The sequence below is a fragment of the Glandiceps talaboti genome, chromosome 4 (genome assembly GCF_964340395.1).
Source record: "Glandiceps talaboti chromosome 4, keGlaTala1.1, whole genome shotgun sequence".
In the NCBI taxonomy this organism is placed as follows: domain Eukaryota; kingdom Metazoa; phylum Hemichordata; class Enteropneusta; family Spengelidae; genus Glandiceps; species Glandiceps talaboti.
This window is the reverse complement of record NC_135552.1, coordinates 9,396,039-9,422,337: the sequence shown is the minus strand read 5'-3', so window position 1 is coordinate 9,422,337 and position 26,299 is coordinate 9,396,039. Positions and strand designations below refer to the sequence as shown.

The 26,299-nt window shown below is 35.5% G+C and overlaps 2 protein-coding genes across 2 annotated transcripts; one reads left to right on the top strand and one right to left on the bottom strand.

Moving 5' to 3' along the window:
- Positions 1-2,182: 2,182 nt before the first annotated feature.
- On the bottom strand, positions 2,183-21,107 carry LOC144433995 (uncharacterized protein KIAA2013 homolog). The gene is made up of 15 exons (XM_078122430.1): positions 20,935-21,107; positions 18,914-19,011; positions 15,286-15,396; positions 12,467-12,607; positions 11,504-11,562; positions 11,017-11,109; positions 9,915-9,988; positions 9,317-9,460; positions 8,059-8,164; positions 7,509-7,586; positions 6,466-6,656; positions 5,856-5,968; positions 5,184-5,466; positions 4,533-4,660; positions 2,183-3,666 (listed from the first exon to the last, which is right to left on the bottom strand). Exons 1-15 carry the CDS (start codon positions 21,015-21,017, stop codon positions 3,509-3,511), a joined length of 1,860 nt encoding a protein of 619 aa, XP_077978556.1. The 5' UTR covers positions 21,018-21,107; the 3' UTR covers positions 2,183-3,508.
- A 261-nt stretch (positions 21,108-21,368) lies between these two features.
- LOC144434639 (prenylcysteine oxidase 1-like) lies at positions 21,369-25,786 on the top strand. Its single transcript, XM_078123140.1, has 5 exons — positions 21,369-21,483; positions 23,065-23,271; positions 23,836-24,013; positions 24,409-24,623; positions 24,930-25,786. The coding sequence occupies exons 1-5, from the start codon at positions 21,369-21,371 to the stop codon at positions 25,718-25,720; spliced, it is 1,506 nt and encodes a 501-aa protein (XP_077979266.1). The 3' UTR covers positions 25,721-25,786.
- The last annotated feature ends 513 nt before the right edge of the window (positions 25,787-26,299 follow it).

Below are 26,299 nucleotides of genomic sequence, written 5' to 3'. Positions count from 1 at the left end.
TGTAATCTCTCCCATCATATCTTGCCTTACAGCTAGGTGGACTATTGTGGTAATACCAATATATGGTAAGTATACACCACTGAAGACATATTTCCATTCAAGGCAGGACTTCCTTCCCATCATATCTTGTCTGACAGCTAGGTGGACTGTTATATGGTAAGTATACATCACTGCGGATATTGCAAACCAAGGTAAGGCTTCTCTCCCATCATATCTTGCCGTACAGCTAGGTGGACTATTGTGTTAATACCAATATATGGTAAGTATGCATCACTGAAGACATTGTTATCTAAGGTAGGGCTTCTCTCCCATCGTATCTTGCCATACAGCTAGGTGGACTGTTCTGGTAATACATATGGTAAGTATACATCACTGAAGGCATTTCACCCAAAGGTAGGGCTTCTCTCCCATCATATCTTGCCTTACAGCTAGGTGGACTGTTATATGGTAAGTATATCTCACTGAAGATATTGCAACCCAAGGTAAGGCTTCTCTCCCATCATATCTTGCCTTACAGCTAGGTTGACAATTGTGATAATACCAATATATGGTAAGTATACATCACTGAAGACATTGTAATACAAGGTAGGGCTTCTCTCCCATCATATCTTGCCTTACAGGTAGGTGAACTGTTCTGGTAATACATATGGTAAGTATACACCACTGAAGACATTGCAACCCAAGGTAGGGCTTCTCTCCCTTCATATTTTGCCTTACAGCTAGGTAGACTTTTGTGTTCATACCAAGATATGGTATGTATACACTGAAGGCATTGCAACTGAATGTAGAGCTTCACACTTATCGCATGTTGCTTTACAGCTGGGCAAACTGTTGTGAAAATACTAACATAATATGGCAAGTATGCATCACTGAAAGTATTCATACACTGTGTAGTGAATTCATAGTTAGTGAATTATTTGAACAAATACGCGATGACTTGGTTGCTTTCGAAATTTCGTTCATAATTTCTCATAAAATATTGTCTCATTGAGAGAAAATCCTCCTCTGACAATTCGAAGAGTTCACTATCAGTATCACGGCGGACTACAACTCAACGCTCGTAGACAAACAAAATTTGGACGCGTGCCAACCGTGCATTATCGCTCGTTTTAGACGTGCTAGTTCGATGTCTAGACCAATCAGATCTCTTGATTTGCACCATCAATATACTGGTATAATATAATTATTAATAACAAATGATAAATTTCTTAGTCAGTGTGTCAGCAGGTAGGTAGGTAGGTAGGTAGGTAGTAAATCAATAAATGTTGAATAAAGCTAGTACAATAGTCAACCAGTCATTAGTATGTTGTTAGATTATTAATTAGTAAGTTAAATTGTCACTCAATATTGAGTAAAAAATCAAAAGCGAATCACTGAGCGAATGGATATCAATGAGCACACCAATTACCATATTTGGGCAAAGTGTGCCGGGGTGTGATACAGAAAATTATTGCATGGGTTAAATACACGAGCTCTCCATTGGGCTACATAGGAAGGGATACTGGGTATTTGATAATAAGTAATTTAGTTCTTCAGTCTCTCAATCAGTGTATTCTTTCTTTGTCAGTCAGTTAGTATTTAATTGGTCGGTCATTTTAATACAAGTTACTCAGTCTCAGTTTTGTCAGTCAATCATGAATTATTCACAAGATAGACATTCCGAGTTCATATAGGTTGATATCATGGGTAAGCCAATCAGCAAGTCTCTAGTTGGTTAGGGAGTCAGTTAGTCAGCCATGAATTAGTCACAAGACATTTCTGAGTTAGGTTGATGTCATGGGTAAGCCAATCAGCAAGTCTCTAGTTAGTTAGTGAATGAATGAATGAATGAATGAATGAATGAAATTTATTTCACCATTTATTTAGTCACAAAATTGATTCATCAATCAGTTAGTCTGTCATATGTTCGGAATAGTCAGGGCTGTATTTTAGATTAGTAAAATGCATGTTTATCTTTTCATTTGTCAACAGTTGTGTCAAATCTAACATAGTACTACAGAGTGGACATTTCTTGAAACACTCAACCAGGTGGGGAAACTTAATATGAAACTTAACACTATGTATGAACTTGTTTCCTTTTCTGTTGATATGGTATACACACTTTAAAAAAATAAAAACTCTCAAACATTAATATTAATAATTTGAACATTTTTTATTTTTTCAATTGATTAATTATTGTCCACAATATCTCTTATACTTCATTTTAAAGGCCAAGTTAGATGAGGCAATGCAGTGAGCAATTCATGAGGCAAATAACTGGGATATGCAAGAAGTAACTTGCGATGAATTGCAGAAAATCTGACACGTCAGATTTCTTGCAATGTACCTGGCAATGTCACAAAATCCTGCAATTATATGCATACATGAAGCAATTAGTTGACGAATTGCTTATTGTAGAGCTCACAGAATTGCCTTGTGTAGCGTGGCCTTAAATGTCCCCAATTTCACAAGTCATGTTACAACGTAATGGCTTGTTTAATGAGAAATTGGAGGAAGGGAGAAGTCAGAACATTACTTGAAACAATCACTTGGATATCATAATGATTTCCTACTGTATCCAAGGATTCAAAAACTCTCACCACCTCATTTAATCAGAACTAATGCATTAAACTGACTTTGTACAAATTAAAACCTTAAAAGTCTCAGTACCAAACATACAAATTATTTTGAATAATTATATCTACAATATTTTCATTGAATAATTCTTACAAATTGGTTCATTATTGAAAAGTACAAGTTCTGGTAATATCTAAAGTCACAGTAGTTCATTTTGCTCTTTTTTTTTTTTTACTGTAACTTTGAGATGACATCCTGTTGTTCTGTTTGTATATATTGTAATAAATAATAAAAAGTTATTCATTTGTGGACCAAAGTTGTCACTCAAAACAGTAATTTTTACATATTACACATAAGAACATTTCTAGAATCCCCAGACAATAGAACCCTTTATTGTCTACACAGAAACAAGACTTTTAAAGATGAAATAGTATGCACAGCCAAACTATACACCAACTTCCACCTAAACTCCCCTACAAACTGGTCACTACAACGCACTCCATGTCAACTAACAATACAAGCATGATACCTTAAACTATGTTTGTATATAGCATACAATTTAGCTTCAATAGAATTGAGTACACATGCATGCATACTGTACTGTTCACAAAATGGCTTATAAATTTCTCTACAGAATAAATACACATGTATGACCACTGCTAGCTGTATGGCATAAAAAATTGCTTGCTCTACAGAATGAGTACACAGACCACTGCTGCACTGCACACAAAATGACTTCCTTTATGGAATGACCAGTACAGTACACACAGACAACCATAATAGCACATTGAATGGCCACTGCTGTATGTAGTTCTGTTTCTTATGCAATATCATAAAACTACCACACACTCACTTTAGTGAGCATGTGCATGCTGCCAATCTTGGCCATGTTGAGGTTGTAGTTGTTGTCTTTACAGTACATAATTACCCACAAATGGTGAAAGGAAAGCCTTTACACCCTAAATTTGTTCTTATCCTGTCCGGAACAAAACTCGTTATAAATTAATTTAAATAAAAACAAATGGAATCCAACAATAACCAAAACTACAGTCACCCAGAAACTGATTGGTAATCTAACTGTGCTGTGCTCAGGAAGCTGTGGCATTGATACTGAAAACAAAATAAGAAACAGAGTGGTTAGAAGATGCAAATCCACACAAACGTATTTTGAAGCCAATAAGCCAATCTGAGTTGACACAAGATGATGTATTATACACACAGTGGCAACTACCATGCATGATACAAATTATACCAATCAATAACAGTTACTTCACTTTATTTCCACTCGGAATTACCCATTCTTTAAAGTTTCATTGCAAATTTCATATACAGGTATAATATAATAGCAATAAATCACCCCTTGAGATGGTATACACCTTGATTTTGACCAGTTGTCTCCATATATGCACTCGTGCATGTGCGTATATGTCGTCAACTGGTCAGAAACTTCAGGTATTCCATCCCCAGGGGTGTTTAAAGTTTATTATACTATACTCAAGCCTTGTTATTGTCTTTGAACAGAAAATATGGATTATATACCCTGGTCATTCTACATCATGACAACCTGTGTCTATGTCATTGGTTTTGTGGTGCTGGAAATAGTAGTCAAAAAGCTCCAAATCACCATTATTTTTCTCGATTATGCTTGAGGAGGTATAATTATATTATTCCACAATATTTTACTTCATTCAGCCAGAAAATATTCATAACCTAAGGGTTTGTCACTACTCATCTAGCAACTTGTAGTGACAAGGCCCCCTGAGGTCACTCGTATTTTCGAAGAAAAATCTGGAGAATAATATCTAATAATACTATAATATATGCACAACATGGTGAAAGCCATTGGTATAGAGTAACGGTACATAAAATCAGAATAATTCTGTATCACTACAATCAATCAATTCAGATTTTTTATTATCTTTAAAAAAAAACTAGATATCCAAAAGAACATGACATCACTAGATAGCTATACTTACCATATTTGATGTCGTCATAGTGGATGTATTTCCTCAAGTCAACTAAACTGTCTGGATGTTCAGCTATAAACAGGAACGGTGTTTGCTGGGGTTCTGTGTACTTCAATGAAAACGTATGTGTATGTTGCCTGAAATTAAAAAGAAAAATTACAAATGTCACTATTACATATCCTACAGTATTTCTTTTGTTGTCATTTTCAGGTGCACTAAAAAATATCTAACTTTCATATAAATAATCCAATGACTGATTAGTCCTTTTGTTTACATAAACTACACATTTTCTTGTTGGTTTGAATAGGCCATTCCAGAGCACAAACAGGAAATTGAGAATATAGCATTTGTTATCATGTTCAGTCTTTGTTGTCTTTGTTGTCTTCTTAGTCTTTAGTCTCTCTGTGGAAAGACTAGCATTTAGCTAAATCTGGTTATCTGTATGAATTTTAACCATCTTTAAATAAAGTTTAGATAAATAAATGTATATGATATTGACATTTATGAATCTAATAAATTTCAGTAATAATGAATGCCAGACCAACCCTTCTTTCATTTTAAAACATGGTAAAATATAACGTCCACCGTCAAATACATTAATGAAAAGCTGATATTTCATGGCTGAGGAAAGCTCTGATATCAGAAATTTGGAATTCTTACTTGAGATCGATAGGATCTGTACCACAGCCAGCATCACATGCATAGAGGTGATCATGTTTTCTATATTTGTTTTCTTGATCAATGTCTTTAGGAGTAACCTTGACTTGGATTGACTTGATGGATGAAAGAACTGCAAGATCCAAGTAATAACTGTGATAGATGATATGGTAGACGTGAAGATCATGTGTGAATTTTCGTGGATCTGCATTGACTGCTAAATAGTTCTTGTTATGTTGAACTCCCAGTAAGCTAAGTAGAAATGCTTGCATTACACCATGTGCACCTGTGAGGGGAAAAATGACAAAAATAATGAGTGTATACAACAAGTAGGAATGCCTGTATTATATTATATTATACCATGTGCACCTGGTCGGGTAAAATGACAAAAATATTGTGCATAGAACAAGTACAAGTGCCTGCATCACACCGTGTACACCTGGTGAGGGAAAAATGGCTGCAATAATGAGTAATATAGGACATGTCGAAATGCCTGTATTAAACTGTATGCATCTAGAATTCAGAAGGGAGAATCTTGGGTCGACTGATATCATTTTAGCATAAAATGAAGTGGTTTAGAGAGTAATTTCATTAGCTGAAGTGGGTTCTGAGAAATTAAAGTACAAGAGGGCCTGGCAGCCGGAACAGTGGCATATGAAAGGAGAGAAGACTTACCAGCATCCAGCTGATTGGCACATCCATTCTTAAACAGAGTGTGTAACCAAAGTCTAACAACATCAGCTAATTCTTGTTCTGTTTTCACCTGCTGCCAAAAACTGGGATCATACCTATAACACAACAGACATTAATACATGTTAGGGGTGATCAAATTCGTTTGAAATCTGGTAGTCTCTGGCCTCATGGTCCTGATTGTTTTCATCACTTGCTGTAACTCCCAATTCACTTGTTCCAGGTGTCAGACACAGGGAATTTCCAATCCCTGCATTTAATACCTGTTTTCCTCTTATTTTTATTGAAAACAGAGGGGTGTGACAAAATGTGTTATACTTCAAATTGGCCACTAAACACTGTTAACACCATGGAAAAATAATACATTGAATTCTATGAAAAAAGATGTTTAACAACCAAATATCTTTGATTTCAAAAGGCAAATTCTTTAATTAGTGATTTGAGGTCCTTAGATTTTCAAACACATTGGTCCAATGAATCAATCAATCAAATTTGTGTAATGCCAACATCCAATACAACGTAATGTTCTATGGCACTGAACAGAAACAATAGTAGTAAAAGTGATGTATCCTTATTAAATGATGGCTGCACCTACCAGGTTGCAGGTCCACCATAACAAGACCCTGCCTCTTGTAACTGTTTCTGTTGTTCTTCTTTGCTAACTTGAGTGGTAGGAATTGATTCTACTGAAGATAGGAGGTAGTAGAGCGTTGAATTCATGGTGTCTGGTGTGGGTTGTTCACCGCCCTCTACCAGTGCTTCTTGTCCTGCACCACTCACCCACAGCTACAGAAATGGAAATTTAAACAAATCGGCTTTAATTTCTGTTTTTTTTTTTATATTTCATCCCATGCCATGACACTTTACACACTTGAACACTTGTATACTAATATCTGATAAAGGCTTTGAAGGGCAGTATGCTTTGAAAAAGTTGCAAAAATATTTCATGCACACGCATTTCAACTTAGAATCAATCAATCAAAGAGATTTATATAGCGCCAAACTCCACTACGTAGCAATGTTCAATGGCACTTTACAAAAGTGTGGGTATATAGAGATGTCAGTAGGCTCTGCTAAACAGATAAGTCTTGATGCGCTTCTTAAAAAATATCAAGGCTGGGTGACTGGCGCACTTCTAGAGGGACATTGTTCCAAGCGAAGGGGGCGGTACGCGCGCGAGAAAGTATGATCACCATAAGTCTTCGGTTACTCCGTGGTACATGAAGTAGGATTTTGTCATTTGATCTGAGAACTCTGGATGACACTTTCAGGTTGATTAGATCAGATATATAAACAGGAGCAGTGTTGTTCAGAGCTTTGTACGTGAGTAGCAGGATCTTGTATTGGATTCTGTAGTGTACTGGTAGCCAGTGTAATAGGGGTTATGTGGTCATATTTCCGTGTACGAGACACAATTCTGGCTGCTGAGTTCAGGGCATGCTGAAGTGGTAGAATGGATGATGATGGTAGACCACACAGGAGTGCATTACAGTAATCTAGTTTTGATGTGATTAGAACTTGTAAGTATTGTTGAGAATTTGGTCTGGAGCAGTCGATTTTATAAAACAATACATCTGTGGATATAATAATTAATATGCCATAAAACTTGACAGAAAATTTGTATAACCTTTGACCTACCTGTCTCCACTCTTCCACATGCTCTGATTGTACTGTGCTGAAATCGTTGCCGTGAGCCGACAGTAAACTTTCCATTTCCTGTAAAAATTGACAACCAGATTTTATTTCCCGATATTTTTTATTGTTCAGCAAAGGAAACTTAGTATGGATGATGCCAGGGGCCTTGCCACTATGACTCGAAGATAAGTACTGACAAAACTATCAGGGTAGTGGGTTCCAATCAACGATTACTCTGGTGATGAATGAGTTCTTGGTTTTTTTTTCATCAAGGTGTATATTCTGGGCACTGTGCCCTCTAAGCCAATTTGACATGCCACTGACACCCACAATTTCTAGTGATGCAGCAACATTTGGTGTTCCCCTATCTCTTACTATGTGGTGACTCACAAGAAATGCAAGTTTTTATCATTTTGACCCACAACAACAAAATTTGGTTGTCATTAGAGGGCACACTGATTCTGGGTTTGAAGTCTGTGTTTGCTTAAAAAATGTGTCCAATCAGTGAAACATCAAACCATCCAAGTTTCTGCTGTCAAACGAGTGTACCTACCTGTTTGACATCTTGGTCCAGCTTCCTATGTCTTTCAATAAACAATTCACTGTAAGGACTGGGTTCTGAATACTTGACAACAGTTGCTATCCACTGTGAATATGTACTGTCAATACAAACAACAACATAAGTGGGCCTGGTCTATCATATTTGGTATTGTCACCCCTATACCAACCCGTCATACTTTTGTAATCATTTACCAGTACATCTCTTTAAGATTTTGTACAATCACTATTTTTCATTAATTTTTGCCTGTTGAAAAATACATCATATATTTACATCAAACAAATAAATCATTCGTATTAACTGGTGTACCTCATTATTAGCTGTTGATAGTACTGCATACTCTGACTTGATGTCCATGTGTAAACAGTCATAAAAGGGGCATAACCATGTAATCATTTGTCAACAAATCGTAAATTTGTGGCATGTTGATATAGTTTGATTACTAGGGGATCACACATGCTTTACAATACTATGTTGCCATCCTTGATATCGGTATTTCATAGTTTAACCACACCATTGTGACATTGGAAAGGTCTATTGGACTTTTGAGATCTATTCTAATATACAGATGTACATCAAAGGATGTACAGCAGAAATATTGAAGGGTCGCCGAACAACTGTGCGTATCATACACATTTTATGTTCCTAAGAACAATTTAGATAGATAAGAAACAGGCTTCCCACAGACCACTCATTACAAACACATACAATACCACACTCCTGCCGACAAGCAGGCACTGTATATGTGCACACACACACGTCACCACAGGGAACCATGCAAGCAGACTCAAATTCTTGCTAGTTTCAATTTGTGTATGTGTAAAAATCTGAGCCTGCAATAGATGACTTTCAATAGCTTGTTTGTGCCAAGGATGTTGTGTGTGTCTCTGTGTAGCAGTGTTGGGGTCGAACGATGTTGTTTATATTTGCAGTGAGTGGTCCATGGGAAGCCTGTTTCTTATCTATCTAAATTGTTATTTGGGAACATAAAATATTTATGATACGCACAGTCTTCCATATTTCTGTATGGTGCAAATTTTCAGTTGACTAACCCCATGACAAATATTTTCTGAAGTTGAATAACACAAACTAAATTGTTACTGTAACAGTGACTTCCTCTCTCCAAACCTGTACATTGCTTGAATGGTTGTTACAATGACAAATTATATTTTATGAATAGCTATTCTCAACTGTTAAGCCAAAGGCCATTTGATGGCAGTGTTGAAAGTAAATTGTCAATAGTACAATTTACCTTTTAGGGGCAATATCCAGTGTTTTTGTTGAAGGGTATGTTGCTATGGAAACCATGATGAACTCTTCACCTCTGGCTGTAGATGGTGCCCTAACTTGTCCTGATGTGATTGTGTATTCAGGAATGGATGGATTGGATTCTGACCTGAAATAGAGCAATAACATAAGTGAGACTTTGTGTGGGCATCTAGCAGGTGTATAGGGTGCCATTTTCATGGAAAGGAGATGGAGGTGGAGAGGATATCACTTTGTGCATTAGGAGTAAACCATCAAAATATACTTACCAAGGCTGATAATTTCATTGTACCAGTGCATTTTAGAGATATCAAAGTGCAAACCTTGACCACACACACACATGCATGCATGCAGATGGACGGATGGGTGGACAGAGAGACAGACAGACAGACAGACAGAGAGAGAGACAGACAGTGGTATAACAGGGGTTCGGTTCCTAAGTGGAATTTGAGTATGTTTTGATGGCACAAATGTACATTTAATGATTGACAATATTTTGGAGTTCAACACCATTTTAGATGATTTCTAATCTCAGACATGTCAAACAACGACACACTGTCAATTTATAGATTTTGTATACTTACTTGGTTGGTTTTTTAACAGCATCTTTCCATTGGAAGGCTCCTGGCACTGATACTGTTAGTTTTGCTGAAAAACTCTGTAATATTGTATGAGCAAGGTAAAATTAGTTTTATCAAAGACCAGAGTTTCAATCCAAGCTTCTAGGATTAGTGTTATTTTTAACAATGCAATCATAAGGATTAGATACAGTAATTCCCCTTTGGTCAAGATCAATCCTTTCTTTAGCTCTGCTAGACAACTGTTTTTCATACCTTGATTTTAACCCTAATAGGGAACTTGCAATCCAGACTGAGCATGCTCAGACGCAAAGGACTATGGGATTATCTGAGGTTATCGTAATATCTTATCTGGAGCTCAGCTACTGATGAAAAAAACCTCCCACACTGGTCAAGCTAAATATGAATTGATCATATGTGGTTATAAACAATTTAAAATCATTGTTTACAATACTAATTGATTAGTATTTATTATCACATTTCCCATAATGCAATATTCAACATGGAGGGTTTGCAAGTTCCCTATTCAAAATTGGTCTTTAAGTGCTTCGCACAGAACTTGTCCAAAAGAACAGTAGTGGGTTTGGTATGATTTCTAAGTCTATGAAACTTTGTTTTTGCACTAGTCAATGTGCTCTTCAAATTAGTCTAGTTCCTATATGGTATCATTATGATTTACACCTCCACTCACAGTATAGTCAAAGTCATTACTCCAGAAGTCCTGAGATGCACGAGATGTAATTTAAAATTTATCCACACCCACCCACACAGTCGTTAACATCACATCTTTGTTAATCAATCACAAAATTCTAACCATTGACAGTCCCTCATTAACGTTAGTGTTTATTGGGACAGTTATGTAATGTTCAAATATGGTATATTTGACAGCTCAAGGTGCTCCTTATAGTATATACACTGTTTACACCACTTTAACAGTTGGGGTTCACTGATTGGATGAACAACTTTTTGTGCTGATTGAGGGACTTTGACCAGACGTGGTTTAGTTAGCGACCATGTTGGCATCAAGACTGACTTCAAATTCACTTGACAAACTCACAAAAGAAATGACTGATGTATCTAGATGACACAACTAGAGATAAAAACTTACAGCTGTGTTTCTTACTGTGATTTGCTGAAGTAAAAGTGAAGGTCTCTGTCTATGTGCTAGTACCTTCTGAGTGATTACAATGCACTCACTCCCCTGATAAAAGTGGAGAGAGAAAACTGTTAGATTTATAAAATGATATGGTCAATGTGAGCCAGAGCAAATTCACTTTTCTTTGTATAATATCCAATACATGTAAAATCCACATTTGGAAAGAACTTTATTACATTCAGTGATGCGAGTGACAGTTGGAAATGAATGAAACGAGTTTATGAGGTATCTCACACGATTTGTGTATGGTTTCTGTTTTGTCCAGTTTCTTAAGTTTGTCATGCTATAAATCAATTAATAGTACATTAAACTGCATTTCAAAACAGTAACGTTTAAACTTTTTACAAAGAAAATGAAAATTTTCGTAACAAAATTCAACAATTTCATGCATGATACAAATTTATAATGTGTTATCAAACATGAAAAATATGCAAATTACCTTTGATTGAGTAATAATTCTGTACACTTGGCCTTCTTTGAAATGTACAACTCTTGCTTCTGAAAACGAACAAATGAATTACTTACATGTTGAACAATGTATTTGAATCTTTGAATTTTGAGATTTTAATTAATAATGAAAGCCTTATAACTACACATGAATTTCAGAACAATTCTGCTTTGAGTTTCTTTTCTTAATGTAACATCTACTAACAATTATACAAACTTTTTAAAAATAGACCCTTTTCTTCTTTTTCATTAATGAACAAATCAATCACTGACAAATTCATGTGTGCTATAATGATTAAAATATCAAATTTAGTTGCTGAAAATTCAGGCATAAATGAATCGGCAAATGTCATGATAGGATTATCATTACTGAGTCTGTTCTGTTGACTTTTTAATAATCTGTGTGTTTTGTCAGCTGTGGCAGTAGTCTGGCAAATTCTCAAGTACTTTATATCAACACTCATGGTATGATTTCAATGTATGGTAAATGTATTCAATATATCCATTTACTAATAACCTTCCTGCCATTATGGCCATACAAGCTCTAGTTACAGATTACATTTTTTAGTGAACCCAAAGACACTTCACAAAAAAATGCTTCAAAAAAATATTGTTTACCTAATAATAGTTTCAAAGTTACCACATCGCAACAATAAATACAATAAACAAGTTCTTTGTAAATGTCAAATTTCAGGCATAAACTTAATAATAATATCTTACTTTTAGCAGTAAGGCCCTGTACATGTGACTGTGCTACTAGACCTAGCTTTAGCAGTAAGGCCCTGTACATGTGACTGTGCTACTAGACTTACCTTTAGCAGTAAGGCCCTGTACATGTGACTGTGCTACTAGACTTACCTTAGCAGTTAGGCCCTGTACATGTGACGGTGTTACTACATGTAGACTTACCTTTAGCAGTGAGGCCCTGTACATGTGACTGTGCTACTAGACTTACCTTTAGCAGTAAGGCCCTGTACATGTGGCTGTGCTATTGGTACATATGGTACAGCAAGTGATAAAACACTTTGTTGATATCTGATATGAAGTACATCACTACTAATTGTACTTCCTACAACAACACCAAGGTTTCCATTACCTGCAAAGACAAAGTACCTTTTATTGATCAAAAGTATCAGTTAATATTGTATTGGTCAAAATTATAACTGTACTGGTCTGTACTGATAAGTGAAAGTAGATGGGGTGGGGTATGGGTAGAGTGGGGGGTATGAGTACGTACATACAATATCCATTTAGTGTACATGTTGATAATATTCATTTCATTAAACACAGTCCTCTAACTGTGGTATAAAATTGGAAATATAAATAATTTCATCTTACATTTAGTTCTGTGTTCATACAAACAATTTTAAATGTTGAAACAGCATACTGGCTAGTTTCAGTCATTGCAACTAGACACCAAAAGTAATGTTGCCACCAAGTACCAAGGCAATCGGTCTAGTGGTTTTTGACTTGAAGTCGTCCACACACACACACACACACACACACACACACACACACACACACACACACACACACACACATACATACACACATATCACACCATGCCTATAACACTACTGAACCTTATCAGTTCAGTTGTGCTAAACAACCAGTATGAGATATACACCAGATGTGTATTATACAAATGAAGCATGCAAGTCATACATCTTGTAATACAAACATATTGGTTATAAAAAGTACATTAATCAATGTATAAGATGTGGTTGTACACAATACCATTAGATATAATTTCCCAATATTTGTCTTCATTCAGCCAAGGAAAATACTGAGGCCTTGTCACTACAAGTTGCTAGACGAGTAGTGACAAACCCTTAGGTCATGGTATTTTCTAGCTGAATGAATAGTGGAATTCCATAATATAATTATAATTATGCCTCCTTGAGAATTATTTATGAAAAATCTGGAAAAATAATGGTGATTTGGAGCATTTTATCTCATATTTTGAGCGCCTCAGAACCAGTGATGTACCTGTAGATATGTGATGTCATGATGTAGAATGACCAGGGTATATAAACCCTATTTGCTGTTCAAAGATGATAATAATGCTTGTGCATCGTATAATGGGAAGCAATCAAAATTCAGACGCCAGTCTACATTTTAACGACCGTTGTATAAACCATGGTTGCTTCCTGGAAAGTTTTACATAATAATTTTGGAGCTTTTCTAAAGTGCTTTCCCATATGGTGCTCAGAACAATACAATTATAATCCCTGGCACAGACCTTTAATAGGACACACTTTTTTTTTTTTAACTCCATGGGGAGCATGAAATCCATAGAAGCTGATGTAAGCACACAGGATTAAATGTTCACACATAAATAACAATCTCTATCGTACAGGGTCGCCAATAATAAAGCTGTGTTGACTGGGGCACAATCATGGTTCAAATCTTGATCAAGGACTTAAGCCATTCAGAAACGAATGGCATTAGAACGGCCCAAACTAGCAATTTGTCAATTTCTGACCTAGTCACTTCATTCATTTGGCCATCATGACTCCTGATTCAATAGGAAACTTGCAATCCAGACTGAGCATGCTCAGACGCAAAGGACTGTGGGATTACCTGTGGTTATTGTAATACCTAATCTGGAGCTACCGATAAAATAAACCCCCCACAATGGTCAGCGTAACTATGAATTGATTATTTGTTGTTACAAACGATGTAATAATAATGCTTTTAATTCTAATTGATTTGTGTTTATTACCATATTTCCCAGGATGCAACATTCAACATGGCTTGCAAGTTCCCTATTGTATACATGTAATTTATTCACAGAGAAATAAATGGTTTTTTGTTAATGATGTCTATGATTATGTAAAGTTACACTAAGTAGCTTTAATGGAGAGACATATTGCTGTAATCGGTTTCTTTCATTTAATGCAATGGAACAGCTGACCCTAATACTATAACACCCTCTCACTGGTGTTACTAAATGATGCCACAGTCTGTCCAGTCTGCAAATATGGCTCCATAGTCATTGGTCAAAATATATTATTAATACTATACCGATTAATTTGCCACGCCCCAATGGAAGTGATCAGTATATGTTTGTAGATATTTACATATTACTCACTATATGTAAATTATGCCGTCCTTGTACTCATCTCAACGAGAACACATTTACATATTGACTTCATTTAAATATAGTCAATTAGGTTGACATACGTTATCACTCCCCATTGCAACAAATCAGTTTGATTGCATTTTTTCAAACCAATCAGTTTGAGCGTATAATTTTCAAACAACATTAATCAGGTGCTATTATTAATAGCGTCATAAGCAGTTAGTAGCAATATCACAGATTGTGATGTAAACAGGCTAGTCTAAGAGTTGTCTTGGAGGGGGGGGGGGGCAATCAAATTCAACAAAGCCTGACAGAGGTGGATGGATAGGCATATAGTGGCTAGATAACTGAGACTGATATTTTGTTGCTTGGTACAATGTACCCTTAAAATTATGTCATAATGCTATTTTTATATTATATCTGAATAACTGACAAGAATTAATTCTGCATACTACAATATGAAATGGCTGGTAGGTAGATAAAATGTAACTTAGTTCCCTACTACTTTTACCAGGGTTTCACTTTCTATAATTACAGTATGTGGTATGGAAATCAATCTAGATTTTACCAGATTTGTTCTCAGTAACTAAAGCTCTAAAACCTTACCTTGCCAAAAACATGTTGTCACTTTCCAATACTGTGCTCATAGTGATATACAGTATAATTGTATCACTGCCTAGCCTACTCACCTACAAACGGAAGGGCTGCTGTCTCTGATTTCTCATTCAAGTCATGTTTGATAGACACATCGTAAACATTGAAATCTGATTCCCATCCACGTAATTCATTCTGTAAACAGGCTGAAATAAAAGATAACAAATATTTTCATCTCACAATTGTAATAATATTCTGAATCTGACACTAGATACATATGTCCAATCCAACAGAATTCAAATAGGATATTTTTCGCTGTTAAATATATAAATGTACTCAGTGGGGGAGGGGGATAGAGGGAAAATAAGTTCTGAATCTAACACTGGATACATAAGTCCAAAAAAGAGAGGATATTTTGCGATGTTGAATATATCACTGTTTTCAGTAGGGGTGGGGGTGGGGATGGAGGGGCAATAATTTTCTGAATCAAGCATTGAATACATATGTCCAAATAGGGAACTGTGTGCTGTTAAATATATCAATGTACCCAGTAAGTGTGGACGTGTGGGGTAAATGGAGGGGCACTAAAATAAAAATAACTAGATCACAATTCCTAGCATTTTGTGAAAATATTGATCACATATGTACACATAATAGACCATTTAGACTGCAAACAGGTAATTATAAGAATACAGCGCCCTCACTTAAATTGGGGTATCATCACCTCATAGTACCGTTTCTTAAGAGCTTTGTCCCTTGGTATTCAGTAGAAGTGTAAATCAGGGATGTTTTTTGTATTATTCAGACATTACAGAAAGCAGCAGTGCTCTATGAGTAACCTCTAATACCATGTATACCCCCAAGGTACAAACAGACAGGAAGTAGAGCGCCACCATGGCAAGTTTTGGAAAGGCCAATTGGTTATGATCCAAATCAATTTGATTGAAATCTGATCTGGTGAATGCAGTGTGATTTCTTTATTTAAGTCTCGTTCCTTTGTTTGTTGTCTTTTTGTTTTTCATTTTGTTGTTCTGGGACATGAGCACATTCCATCTACTCATGGAACAACAAAATAAAAAAATCAATAAACAAAGGAAATAGAGGTAAATAAATACAGTAGATGCATTCACTTCATCAGATTTTAATCCAAGATTGTGATCCTACCAATGCTTGAACAAATAAACAGCCCCCCAAAAGTAATACCCAATCAAATACATACCAGTAACATCTGTATGCAACGTAAAATTGCTTCCGACTATTTACAGTGTTTAATTAATCAGAAATGTACACAATCAAACATATAATCTGAATTTATTGTAGTATTAGTAAATTTATCTACCCCTGACTGATCTGTAAAAAGATTGGAATCTATGATTTATACTGCACCATCTTGAGGGCAGCAGATGTCACAAGGATTACTGACATTGTCAAATACAAATGATTGTAGAACTTAGATGCATGGTTTTTTTTTTTAAATACAAAAAATATTATACTGCTATGTGTGTCTATTGATATGTACATGCGAGCCATGTTATGGACTTATAGATAAGTTGTAACTAGAATACAGTGGTGACAGACTGTGTTTGACAAAATAATCAATACACTAAAGTCATGCCAAATTGTCTGGACATGATAGTTTTTGAATTTAACTTCTACACTTGGTAGCAGCTAGATATAGCCAAGTGAACTTTACAGCTAAAATTTTCTGATGATTATCATTGATCTAACAGACTACCACCATATACATTTGGTAGTCTAGATATCGATGGTTAGTAGTCTATGTACCCTGGACTACTGCTAATTTGGTAGTCTAGGTACAATGTTTAGTAGTCTATGTACCCTGGACTACTGATAATTTGGTAGTTTTGATACAATGCTTAGTAGTCTACGTACCCTGGACTACTGCTAATTTGGTAGTTTAGATACAATGTTTAGTAGTCTATGTACCCTGGACTACTGCTAATTTGGTAGTCTAGGTACAATGTTTAGTAGTCTATGTGCCCTGGTCTACTGCTAATTTGTTAGTCTAGAGACAATGTCAGGGTACCCAAGACTACTGCTAATTTCAATCCAGGTAGTCTAGATACAATGTTAGTAGTCTGTGTGTCCAGGACTACTGCTAATTTGGTAGTCTAGATACAATGTTTAGTAGTCTATGTGCCCTGGTGAGTGGTCTACTGCTAATTTGTTAGTCTAGACACAATGTCAGGGTACCCAGGACTACTGCTAATTTCAATCCAGGTAGTCTAGATACAATGTTTAGTAGTCTATGTGCCCTGGACTACTGCTAATTTGGTAGTCGAGATACAATGTTTAGTAGTCTTTGTGCCCTGGACTGCTGCTAATTAATTCCTCGCCTATATTACTATTATAATGTCCTAGAGTAGACATTCATGCATTTATAATGACCTGTTACCTATGGTAATTGATTTGAGGCTGATTTGCTCAGTTCATTTTTTCGATATATTATTTGCTCTTTTCCACATGAATCACAATAGAATCAGTGTCTTTGTTTTGAGTGGTACTAATTACAACAAAATTTAACAGAATTCAAAAAATACACACGTTGCCTAATAAATGGGGGTTATTTTATCACTAGCAGGAAATATTAACTTGTCCAAATATTTTTTTGAATCAATATTTTACCCTATTTTACAAATAGCTATGTTAATCTATCAAATGCAAGTAAAAGCACTACCAGTCTAGACCATTTTGAACACTTACTTCCCATAGAAATTATAGTACAATGTATATGCAAAACATATGTACAAAACTGTACACTTTCACCACACAAGTTGGGGTTTTTGTAGTTTTTTCCATTCTGTGGCCTCATCAATAAATCAGACTATTATATACAGGGGTTCTCTTTTATCTGCTGTTATTTCTTTTACATTGGCTTATATTTGTTTTAAACTAATTAGCATAGCTTTTGTTTCTTTACTGTACATGTATACTATATATATGGTAGCTTAAAATTACACATTTCTGATAAATGTTGAAACAACAATTGAAAAGCCTGCACTTTGTCAAATGGAATTGGAAGGCATTCTATTTCCATCTGGTTTTATGTGTACATATGATTCAAAAGAATTTATATCAGTAAACATAGTTCACAATCAACTTTAGTCCCACATCAACTCACCCCATTTTATGCATGTATTATATAACTAGTTATAATGTAAAAACTGAAATGAGAACTTGATGGTCTCTGCTAAACTCAAAGGATTTCTAAAAGTCCTGACAAGATTTTGTCCAATTAACAGAGTATCAGCAGGTCAATTGTAATATTATCAAAAATAAATGCCATTTATGACTGCCAGTTACAAAATGTATGAATGTACACTAAGTTTAATATCAGTAGTATTAAATATATAGTATGGTACAAAACAGGTGCATTATAAGACTAGTTTCATATCTTTTACACAAAGTAAGAATGCTGATTTAAATTGAACAAAAATGATAAAATGTTAATGACTGCGTCCAAAACAACAAAACATGCTCCTATACCTACAATTATTAGCCTACCTGTAGACTTTAGAACGGCTATCGCTACACTATTTTGTTATCATTCTAACTGACGTTATGAATTATTGAATTTGCACTCCATTCCTATCAATTACAAAGCTATGTATTGGTTGTGTCCCATAGGAGAACTACTATTTCACAAAAATTTCAAAATCAAGACATCAAAATCAAATTTTGGAAGAACTCAAAATGTCATACCTGTTGTTGTCTGTTTGCCGGAACCACTAAATAGTGAAGGTCCAAAATAAACTAAAAATATCAATATCACCAGAATCAGCAGAGCAATTCTTCTTGATCTAAAGGACCAACAGTTATTGATAACAGAAAGGTCAAAATTCATTTTTTTTAAAATACACGATCACATATGTGACATATGTTATATCACAGACAAAAATGGAATTAGAAATATGAATGTTTACAATTGGCAGTTATTAATATACAGGGTTTATTGATACCATGCTGAGCTAGCATTTACATGTTGAATCATATACTCAGACAAATTTGTCTTTTATTGTTCACTTACAATTGACAATAATAAGCCTAGAATCTAGTCGAGTGCAGATTTGCTTTCACTTTTCCCCTACCACGCCTGGTATTTTGCTATAACGGTTGTATATATTTGGATCTAAGATTAGATTACAATTTCCCACAGCAATGTTGAATATGTTAATCATGTTTACATTGTACAGCTCAACCCTTCGAGTTGGTTCTAATCATGTGGTGATACTGTTGATATCATCTCACAGTGGAAGAATTAAAAATCCCAATTAGAATCTGTGCCTGTTTTCTGGCCACAGCTTAATTAAAGCAAAGAGTCATTGGCAAAATACCAGGCGTGGTTGGGGAAAAGCGAGAGCAAATCCTCTTATGACTGGAGAAGAATACATGACACCTGACTGAATCAGTCAAACTATACAGCAAATATAACAACGGTGAATGACTTTCCCTTGACCCCCTAATGCCAGCAAGGTAGAAGGTACTTAATTATGCCATTTGGTTTATTGATTAAGTGGGGGAAAATATGCCGTAGATTGTTCTGCCATAACAAAGTGATCGTTTATCATGGTGAGATTGGTATTTGCTCTAACATGTAAGTTGCATGTTATCAATTACTAGTACTCTTTTGATGTACAGAGTGTTGTAGGTGATGGCATACAAGGAAAAGGGTATACTCTACTAGCTTAGCTGTGAATTCAGTGTGTCAGTATGTCTGTGACATCTTTTCTTTTTCTAATATCAATATTCAACGACAAATACATATATGGTAATATTGAGGAACAAAAATGATGCTGTTTCACAGATCATGCCAGACAATGAGACAGGTAAGCAAGCCAGTCAGCTATCCTACTACATATATAAATAAATAAATAAATAAATAAATAAATAAATAAATATATATATATATATAAATAAATAAATAAATAAAAAATAAAATAAAAAAGTCAATAATTAAAATTATAGAATTAAGAATCATTTTTGAAGAAAAGTGATTATGAAATTTTGATATTTAATGAAGCGATTATTTCTACAAATTGAAGTAGGTGGACCTTCCAACCGTGGAAGGTAGTTGTACATTCTAATTAAATAAAATTGCATCTGACCCCATTGATCTCCTATTAGATGGTGAACAAATTAAATCAAAAATCAAAGTCATGCGAGCTTGGAGCAATCAAAATGTTGTGTGTTGTGTATCTGTCTTCAAGACAAAGACAACATAACATTTTGATCTCTTGCGCATTACTACACTGTCTTCGTTCTGAATTAGGGATCTGAAAAAGTGAAAAGTTGAACTGGAATTTGTGAAAAGTTTGTAACGTGCGCACATGATGGTAGCTCTGGATATACTACGAGGTTCGACACGTCTTCCCTCTGGAGGGGAGAAGGCGTGTCGAAACCCAGCAGCACAGGCACTCGAATCAATCTGTATGATTTAAAAAAAATGTATATTGTTTACTATACATTAAAAGACAATCATACAAATTGATTCGAGTGCCTATGCCCCGCAGCGTATAGACATCCAGAGCTAGCTTGATCATTGATGGATGCACTGTGAATAGTGAATACAATAGTAAATTATAATTTATACCTTTGTACAGAATAACTGAATTGCTTTGATACACCTTGCAGTCATGAATTACACGACAATGGTTATTATAAAGTTATAACGTTGTGACAAATTTCACAGGATCATCCAGTAATGGCGATATTGTAACACCTACCTGGATGCCGGGAGAGAATTTGGCAAATTCTTGACTCTATTTTTAATCCACATGTCTTGAAAAAGAACAGCATCGTTATACATATGTAAAAAATCGACAAGTGTTACTCCCCATGTATGAGACGGCAACAACTTCAGTGCAACGTGATAAAAAACGTCATCTGGCCTGACATGATTGTGCGTGTCAGGTCGATCAGCTGTTGCAAGGTGTCCTCAACAAAACTAGTAATGTTATTTACAGAACGTTTTAGTTCCAAATGCAAATTATTGAATTTGTAGATAAGAAATATATTGATAACTTACATATTAATACAAAGTAAAGAGAACGTGTGAATATTTTGATATTAACAGTAAAAAGTGACAAAAATATTATCAATGTTGTTGTCGTTGGATGAATCGTAGTCTGGAAACTTAATGTGCCGCTAATGAATGAAAATGGCGACAGCGTTGAGAAGAGTTATCCTTGTCGCGCCCGTGTGTTTTATTTTCTCTCGTTTCATTTGTCATGCAAGAGAGGCAGAGCAACAGGCTGATCCCCCAGTTCGCATTGGTAATGATAATTTCATATTTTCAATTTACCTCTGCACCGTGTTATCTACTGTAATTATTAAATAAATGATTCCTGACTCGACTCGGGGTCATCCCCTCGAGGCTTGAGGTCAACGGACGTACGCGGACGTAAACAAAGTGTTGTTAAACATGGAGTGTATGACGTTACACCTCGTTTGAATCGACTCTTGTTTTGTGTTTCAAAAGAATGTATACACATCACTATTCATATTTGTATCGATACCATTTGAGACCATTGCTGTTTTTGTCATGTTTAGTTAGAGTACAATATAAGAAATATTGCTAATGGGGGTAATGGTTCAGTCCAGAGTCTACTGTCCAGTACTGTCAACTATTCCACTTGGATTGCATAAGTTTAATATGTATATATGTTATCACAAACTGAGTCGTCAATATGAATTTAAAAATACCACATTTTAATCAGTTGGGTTTTATTTTGTTTGAAATAAAAAATCTGTCAAAGTGACAATAAATATATGCCCACAGAAAATGAAGCATTTCTTAATAATTCTGTGTGGAAAACTTGCAGTGGCTATTTGATGTTAGAGATATATATGTCTATAAAGTCCAATTATAATGTTATTTCTATCCCTAATTCAGGGCTCAAAATTAACAGTAGTCCCATGGCCACCAATCTGATTAAAATCTGATGTTAGATAGGCTGGTATTCCTGTATTTACCTTTATTCCATCGTTATTGTGTCTTTTACGTGAGTTTTTTTTTTCCTGGGCGAACGCGTTGGAAACGTTGGAAAGGCGTTTGCCCAGGAAAAAAAACCACGTAAAAGACTCAATAACGATGGAATAAAGGTAAATACAGGAATACCAGCCTATCTAACATCAGATTTTAATCCGATTGCATGGCCACAAACTACTAATTCTTGTCATGGGGCTGCCATAATTTGCAGCTGGTAGCCCGCTCAGGCTTATACCCTTGATTATTCGAATGATGATTTCAAGAATGGAAGATTTACTTACCAAAGTATTTTAATAACAAACTTATTTCTGATAGAGAAACTCTGTTTTCAGTTCAGGAATAAGGACTATTGGAAAAAAGTTAATTTCAAGCCCTGGTCTCTCCTCTAACTTCCTAGCTGTGATACAACTTACAAATATGTAAAGTACCTTTTTTACAGACAGTCCACTGTTTTGCATATTTAGTGAATTGTATCCCATGCTTTTTTAAAAGCCCAATGACAGTAACTGGCATGATATTGCATGTATTTTGGTTTTCAACTTTAATACATGTACATTTTGTACCTGTATGTATTTTGTTTTTAATTTAGTATGTACTCCCAGAGGCGTGTTTGATTACCTTAGGGATCAAAGTCACCCTACTTTTAATAAAATCTATTTTTGATGATGGATTTGTACCTGATGAAGGACTCTTTCACACAGTGTACACAGTAACCTCAACAATTCAATGTAGCTTTTTGTTATTATTAATTTTGAGAGGGGCAAAAAGTAACAAAATGTAGCCTAGGGGAAAACAAACACTGTTGATGGAACTATGTACTGTAAAATTTTAGAATGAAGACTTTGTATGATGTTTGTAATTGTAGGTATTCTTGGAGGTGGCATTGGTGGTTCATCATGCTCCTATTTCCTGCGTAATTTATTTGGTGAAAGAGCAGAGTTGGATGTATATGATCCAGGAGACATAGGTGGCAGATTATCCACCGTTAACATTGGTGGTCATATCTATGAATCAGGGGCCACAGTTATCCACCCTAAGAATATGTATATGCAGGAATTTGTTCAAACTTTGGGTAAGATTTCATGTCACTCCTAGCTTGGTGTAGTCTGTAAGATACACCATGTTATCCCACCCTCATTGGCTATCTCTTCACATGAGTGCTGACTGATAGGATAGCACAGCACAGCACAGCACAGCACAGCACAGCATAGCACATTGTACCTTCCAGACTAGGCTTGGGCCTGCTTAGATGTGAAATGTTATGGACCTCAATTCTGACCATGTTGTATCCCAACTCAATCCCACAAAGTCCATTTATCACATGAAGTTATCCTGTCTTGGTTGCTGGATCTGTGACTCTGCTAGCACTTGTTCTAACAGTGCAAGCAGAGTCACAGATCTAGCAACATAATCAAATTTTTGTCAGATTGGTGTGTTACTTGCTCCTGCAAATTGCACACTTTGATATACTATATAGTATTCATAGATTTTGACAGGGAACCCCAGAAAAGACCTTGGGCACTCAGGTTATTTTCAAATACTTTCCATTAAAACAACCACTGTAAAATTACTGTTATTACTGTGGACAAACAGAGATATGATTAAAAGAATTGCATGTCTGCTTTTTCATGTGTAGGATTAAAACACAAGGATAAACCAACTAGTAGTAAAATGGGTATTTACAATGGTGAAGAGTTTGTATTTATCGAAAGTGATTGGTCCATGGTGACATTTGCCAAATTGTTCTGGAAGTATGGCTTTAATCTGATTAAGTTAAATAGTGCATTGAAGACACTTATTGACAAGTACAGTAGGTAAGAATTACTGTATCTTGCAAAGTCACAGTCTGTAATTTATGATCTTTGGTATGTAAGTCGACAAGAGCATCAAAGTATATATATACAATTTGTTCTTTTCTTATTTCCTGTAATTTTCACCAAACTTTCTTTTCATTTCTAGAGAGAAATAGAATTTGGTCAGCAGTGTAACTGACCATTATTAACGGTATTCTTGCAAAGGTTTGAGAATCAGGAAATGTGGTCAAATTTGCATATACATGTATTTCCGTACTTTGTATTAATTGTACCATAATTTTTGTTGAGAACTTCTATAAAACACTTAGGGAATTCATGTTTATTTGATCTACTTACCACTGTGCAACATCAACCATACACTGTTAAATATCCATTTTCTTTCTTCTGTCTAATAGGATCTATGATATTCAAGCTAATCATGGGATAGCTTACAGCTCAGTAGAAGGGATTCTTAAAGCTATGGGTGGTGAAGAGTATGTAGACTACACAAAAGTTCATTTAGCACAGTTACTGAAAGATGAAGGATATGGTGATGAGTTTATTAATGAGATGGTATCTATTGCTACTAGAGTCAACTATGGACAGTCTGCAAATATGTCGGCATTTGCTGGTATGTCTGTATACTTAATCACAAGAATTTTGTTCAGTTTGTACCACAAGCTACATGTATATGCAGTTAACATAGTACATACATGTATATATCTGCCTCAGGACTATAAGTCTAAAATTTTTGCTTTGTGCAATAAAACCCCATTGTAACTTAAAACCAAGAAGAAATATGAAGGGCGACATGCAGTAATTTTGAATAGAGAACATAATGGTCGTAATGGAAATCATAATTGTGATAGTTGGAGTCTGGCCTACATACTTCAGAAGAGCAGAAATTACACAATTTTTGTGTGTGCTGTTTTCACAGGTATGGTGTCATTGGCTGGAGTACAGGGTGGTTTGTGGTCTGTTTATGGTAGCAATAAACAAGTATGTTCACGACTCTTAGAGGAATCCAAAGCAACGGTTTACAAAACAGCTGTGAGTGGTGTCAAACTATCAAAAAAAGGTGGCTACTATTTAGTCATTGCCGACCAGCCAGACAGAGATGGGAAGCCTAGAACTCACATTGCAGGAAAGTATGATATCATTGTTGTTGCTGTACCTTTACATGACGGGATGTCTAATATCAACTTCACTGGCTTCCCTAAGGAAATCAAGAACTTTCCACAGCCATATCACAGAACAGTAGCGACGTTTGTTGATGGTCAGCTTGACGCCAAGGCCTTTGGATGCTCTGATATGAAGACATGTCCAAATGCAATCCTGACAACTCGAGATAACAAGTTTGGGATCAACAGTGTGGCTCACAACTTTGCAGTCGACTATCAGAAAGAGAAAGTGGATACTCAAAAACCAGTGTGGAAAGTCTTCTCAAAGAAACCACTGTCAGGAGAGCAGTTTGATAAGATTTTTAAATCTAGGGAAGAAACTAAAGTGGTGGACTGGTTAGCATACCCACATTACAACCCTCCAGATATCTTGCCAGAGTTTGAATTGTATGATAGATTATACTACATCAATGGTGTGGAGTGGGCGGCTAGTGCTATGGATATGGTGGCTGTCGGGTCAAAGAACACTGCTTTACTGGCTTACAATAAATACTATGAACTAAATGACAAGATAGATCAACAGATAAAACAAAAAAATGAACTGTAAACTTAAAGCTGGAAGACCTCGCTGCAAATGTTTACATTCTGTAAATTTACATCATGGAACACTATATTTGCAGATAAACAAAAAACTTTAATGAACTTACACACTAGATAAGTATACAGTGCCTATGTCCTTGATCAATAACTCCTCTAATAACTCATCTCGGTATGTTGTTCTCCAAATTCTCACCAAAATATTTACATCGCACCAAGCAAGGATTTCATAACGTATAATGAGCATGTGACATAGTCACATGAGAGCGCCCTCTGTGTTGTGTGACGACAAAGTTAGCAATGTGTAATAAAATCGTAAGTTTTGCAAGTCTGGATCCATAGTGACAGGTTCTACAAATTGGGGCTTAATTCCATAGTAACAATATACCACAGTTCTAATATAAAGCTTTGTCAGCTATTTTGGGATACAAATATATGAACTGGTCCAAAAGTCAATAATTTTCATGAAAAATGAATACTTCAGTGTTCACCTCAGAATCCTCAGAAAAATAAGTCTTAAGCTGTTACTGTACTTTTTTAAAGAAAAAAAAAACTCAATGCAATGGTACCATGAAACGTTTTATACAAA

Excerpts from the sequence above, each read along its gene's own strand:
- LOC144433995 (XM_078122430.1), bottom strand. The coding sequence starts at position 21,017 with ATGTATAACGATGCTGTTCTTTTTCAAGACATGTGGATTAAAAATAGA. Across the intron at positions 12,608-15,285 it reads AGCAGCCCTTCCGTTTGTAG|GTAATGGAAACCTTGGTGTT; the intron begins GTGAGTAGGCTA and ends TTGTCTTTGCAG. Across the intron at positions 5,467-5,855 it reads TGCCAATCAGCTGGATGCTG|GTGCACATGGTGTAATGCAA; the intron begins GTAAGTCTTCTC and ends TTCCCCTCACAG.
- LOC144434639 (XM_078123140.1), top strand. The coding sequence starts at position 21,369 with ATGGCGACAGCGTTGAGAAGAGTTATCCTTGTCGCGCCCGTGTGTTTT. Across the intron at positions 21,484-23,064 it reads TGATCCCCCAGTTCGCATTG|GTATTCTTGGAGGTGGCATT; the intron begins GTAATGATAATT and ends TTGTAATTGTAG. Across the intron at positions 24,624-24,929 it reads AAATATGTCGGCATTTGCTG|GTATGGTGTCATTGGCTGGA; the intron begins GTATGTCTGTAT and ends CTGTTTTCACAG.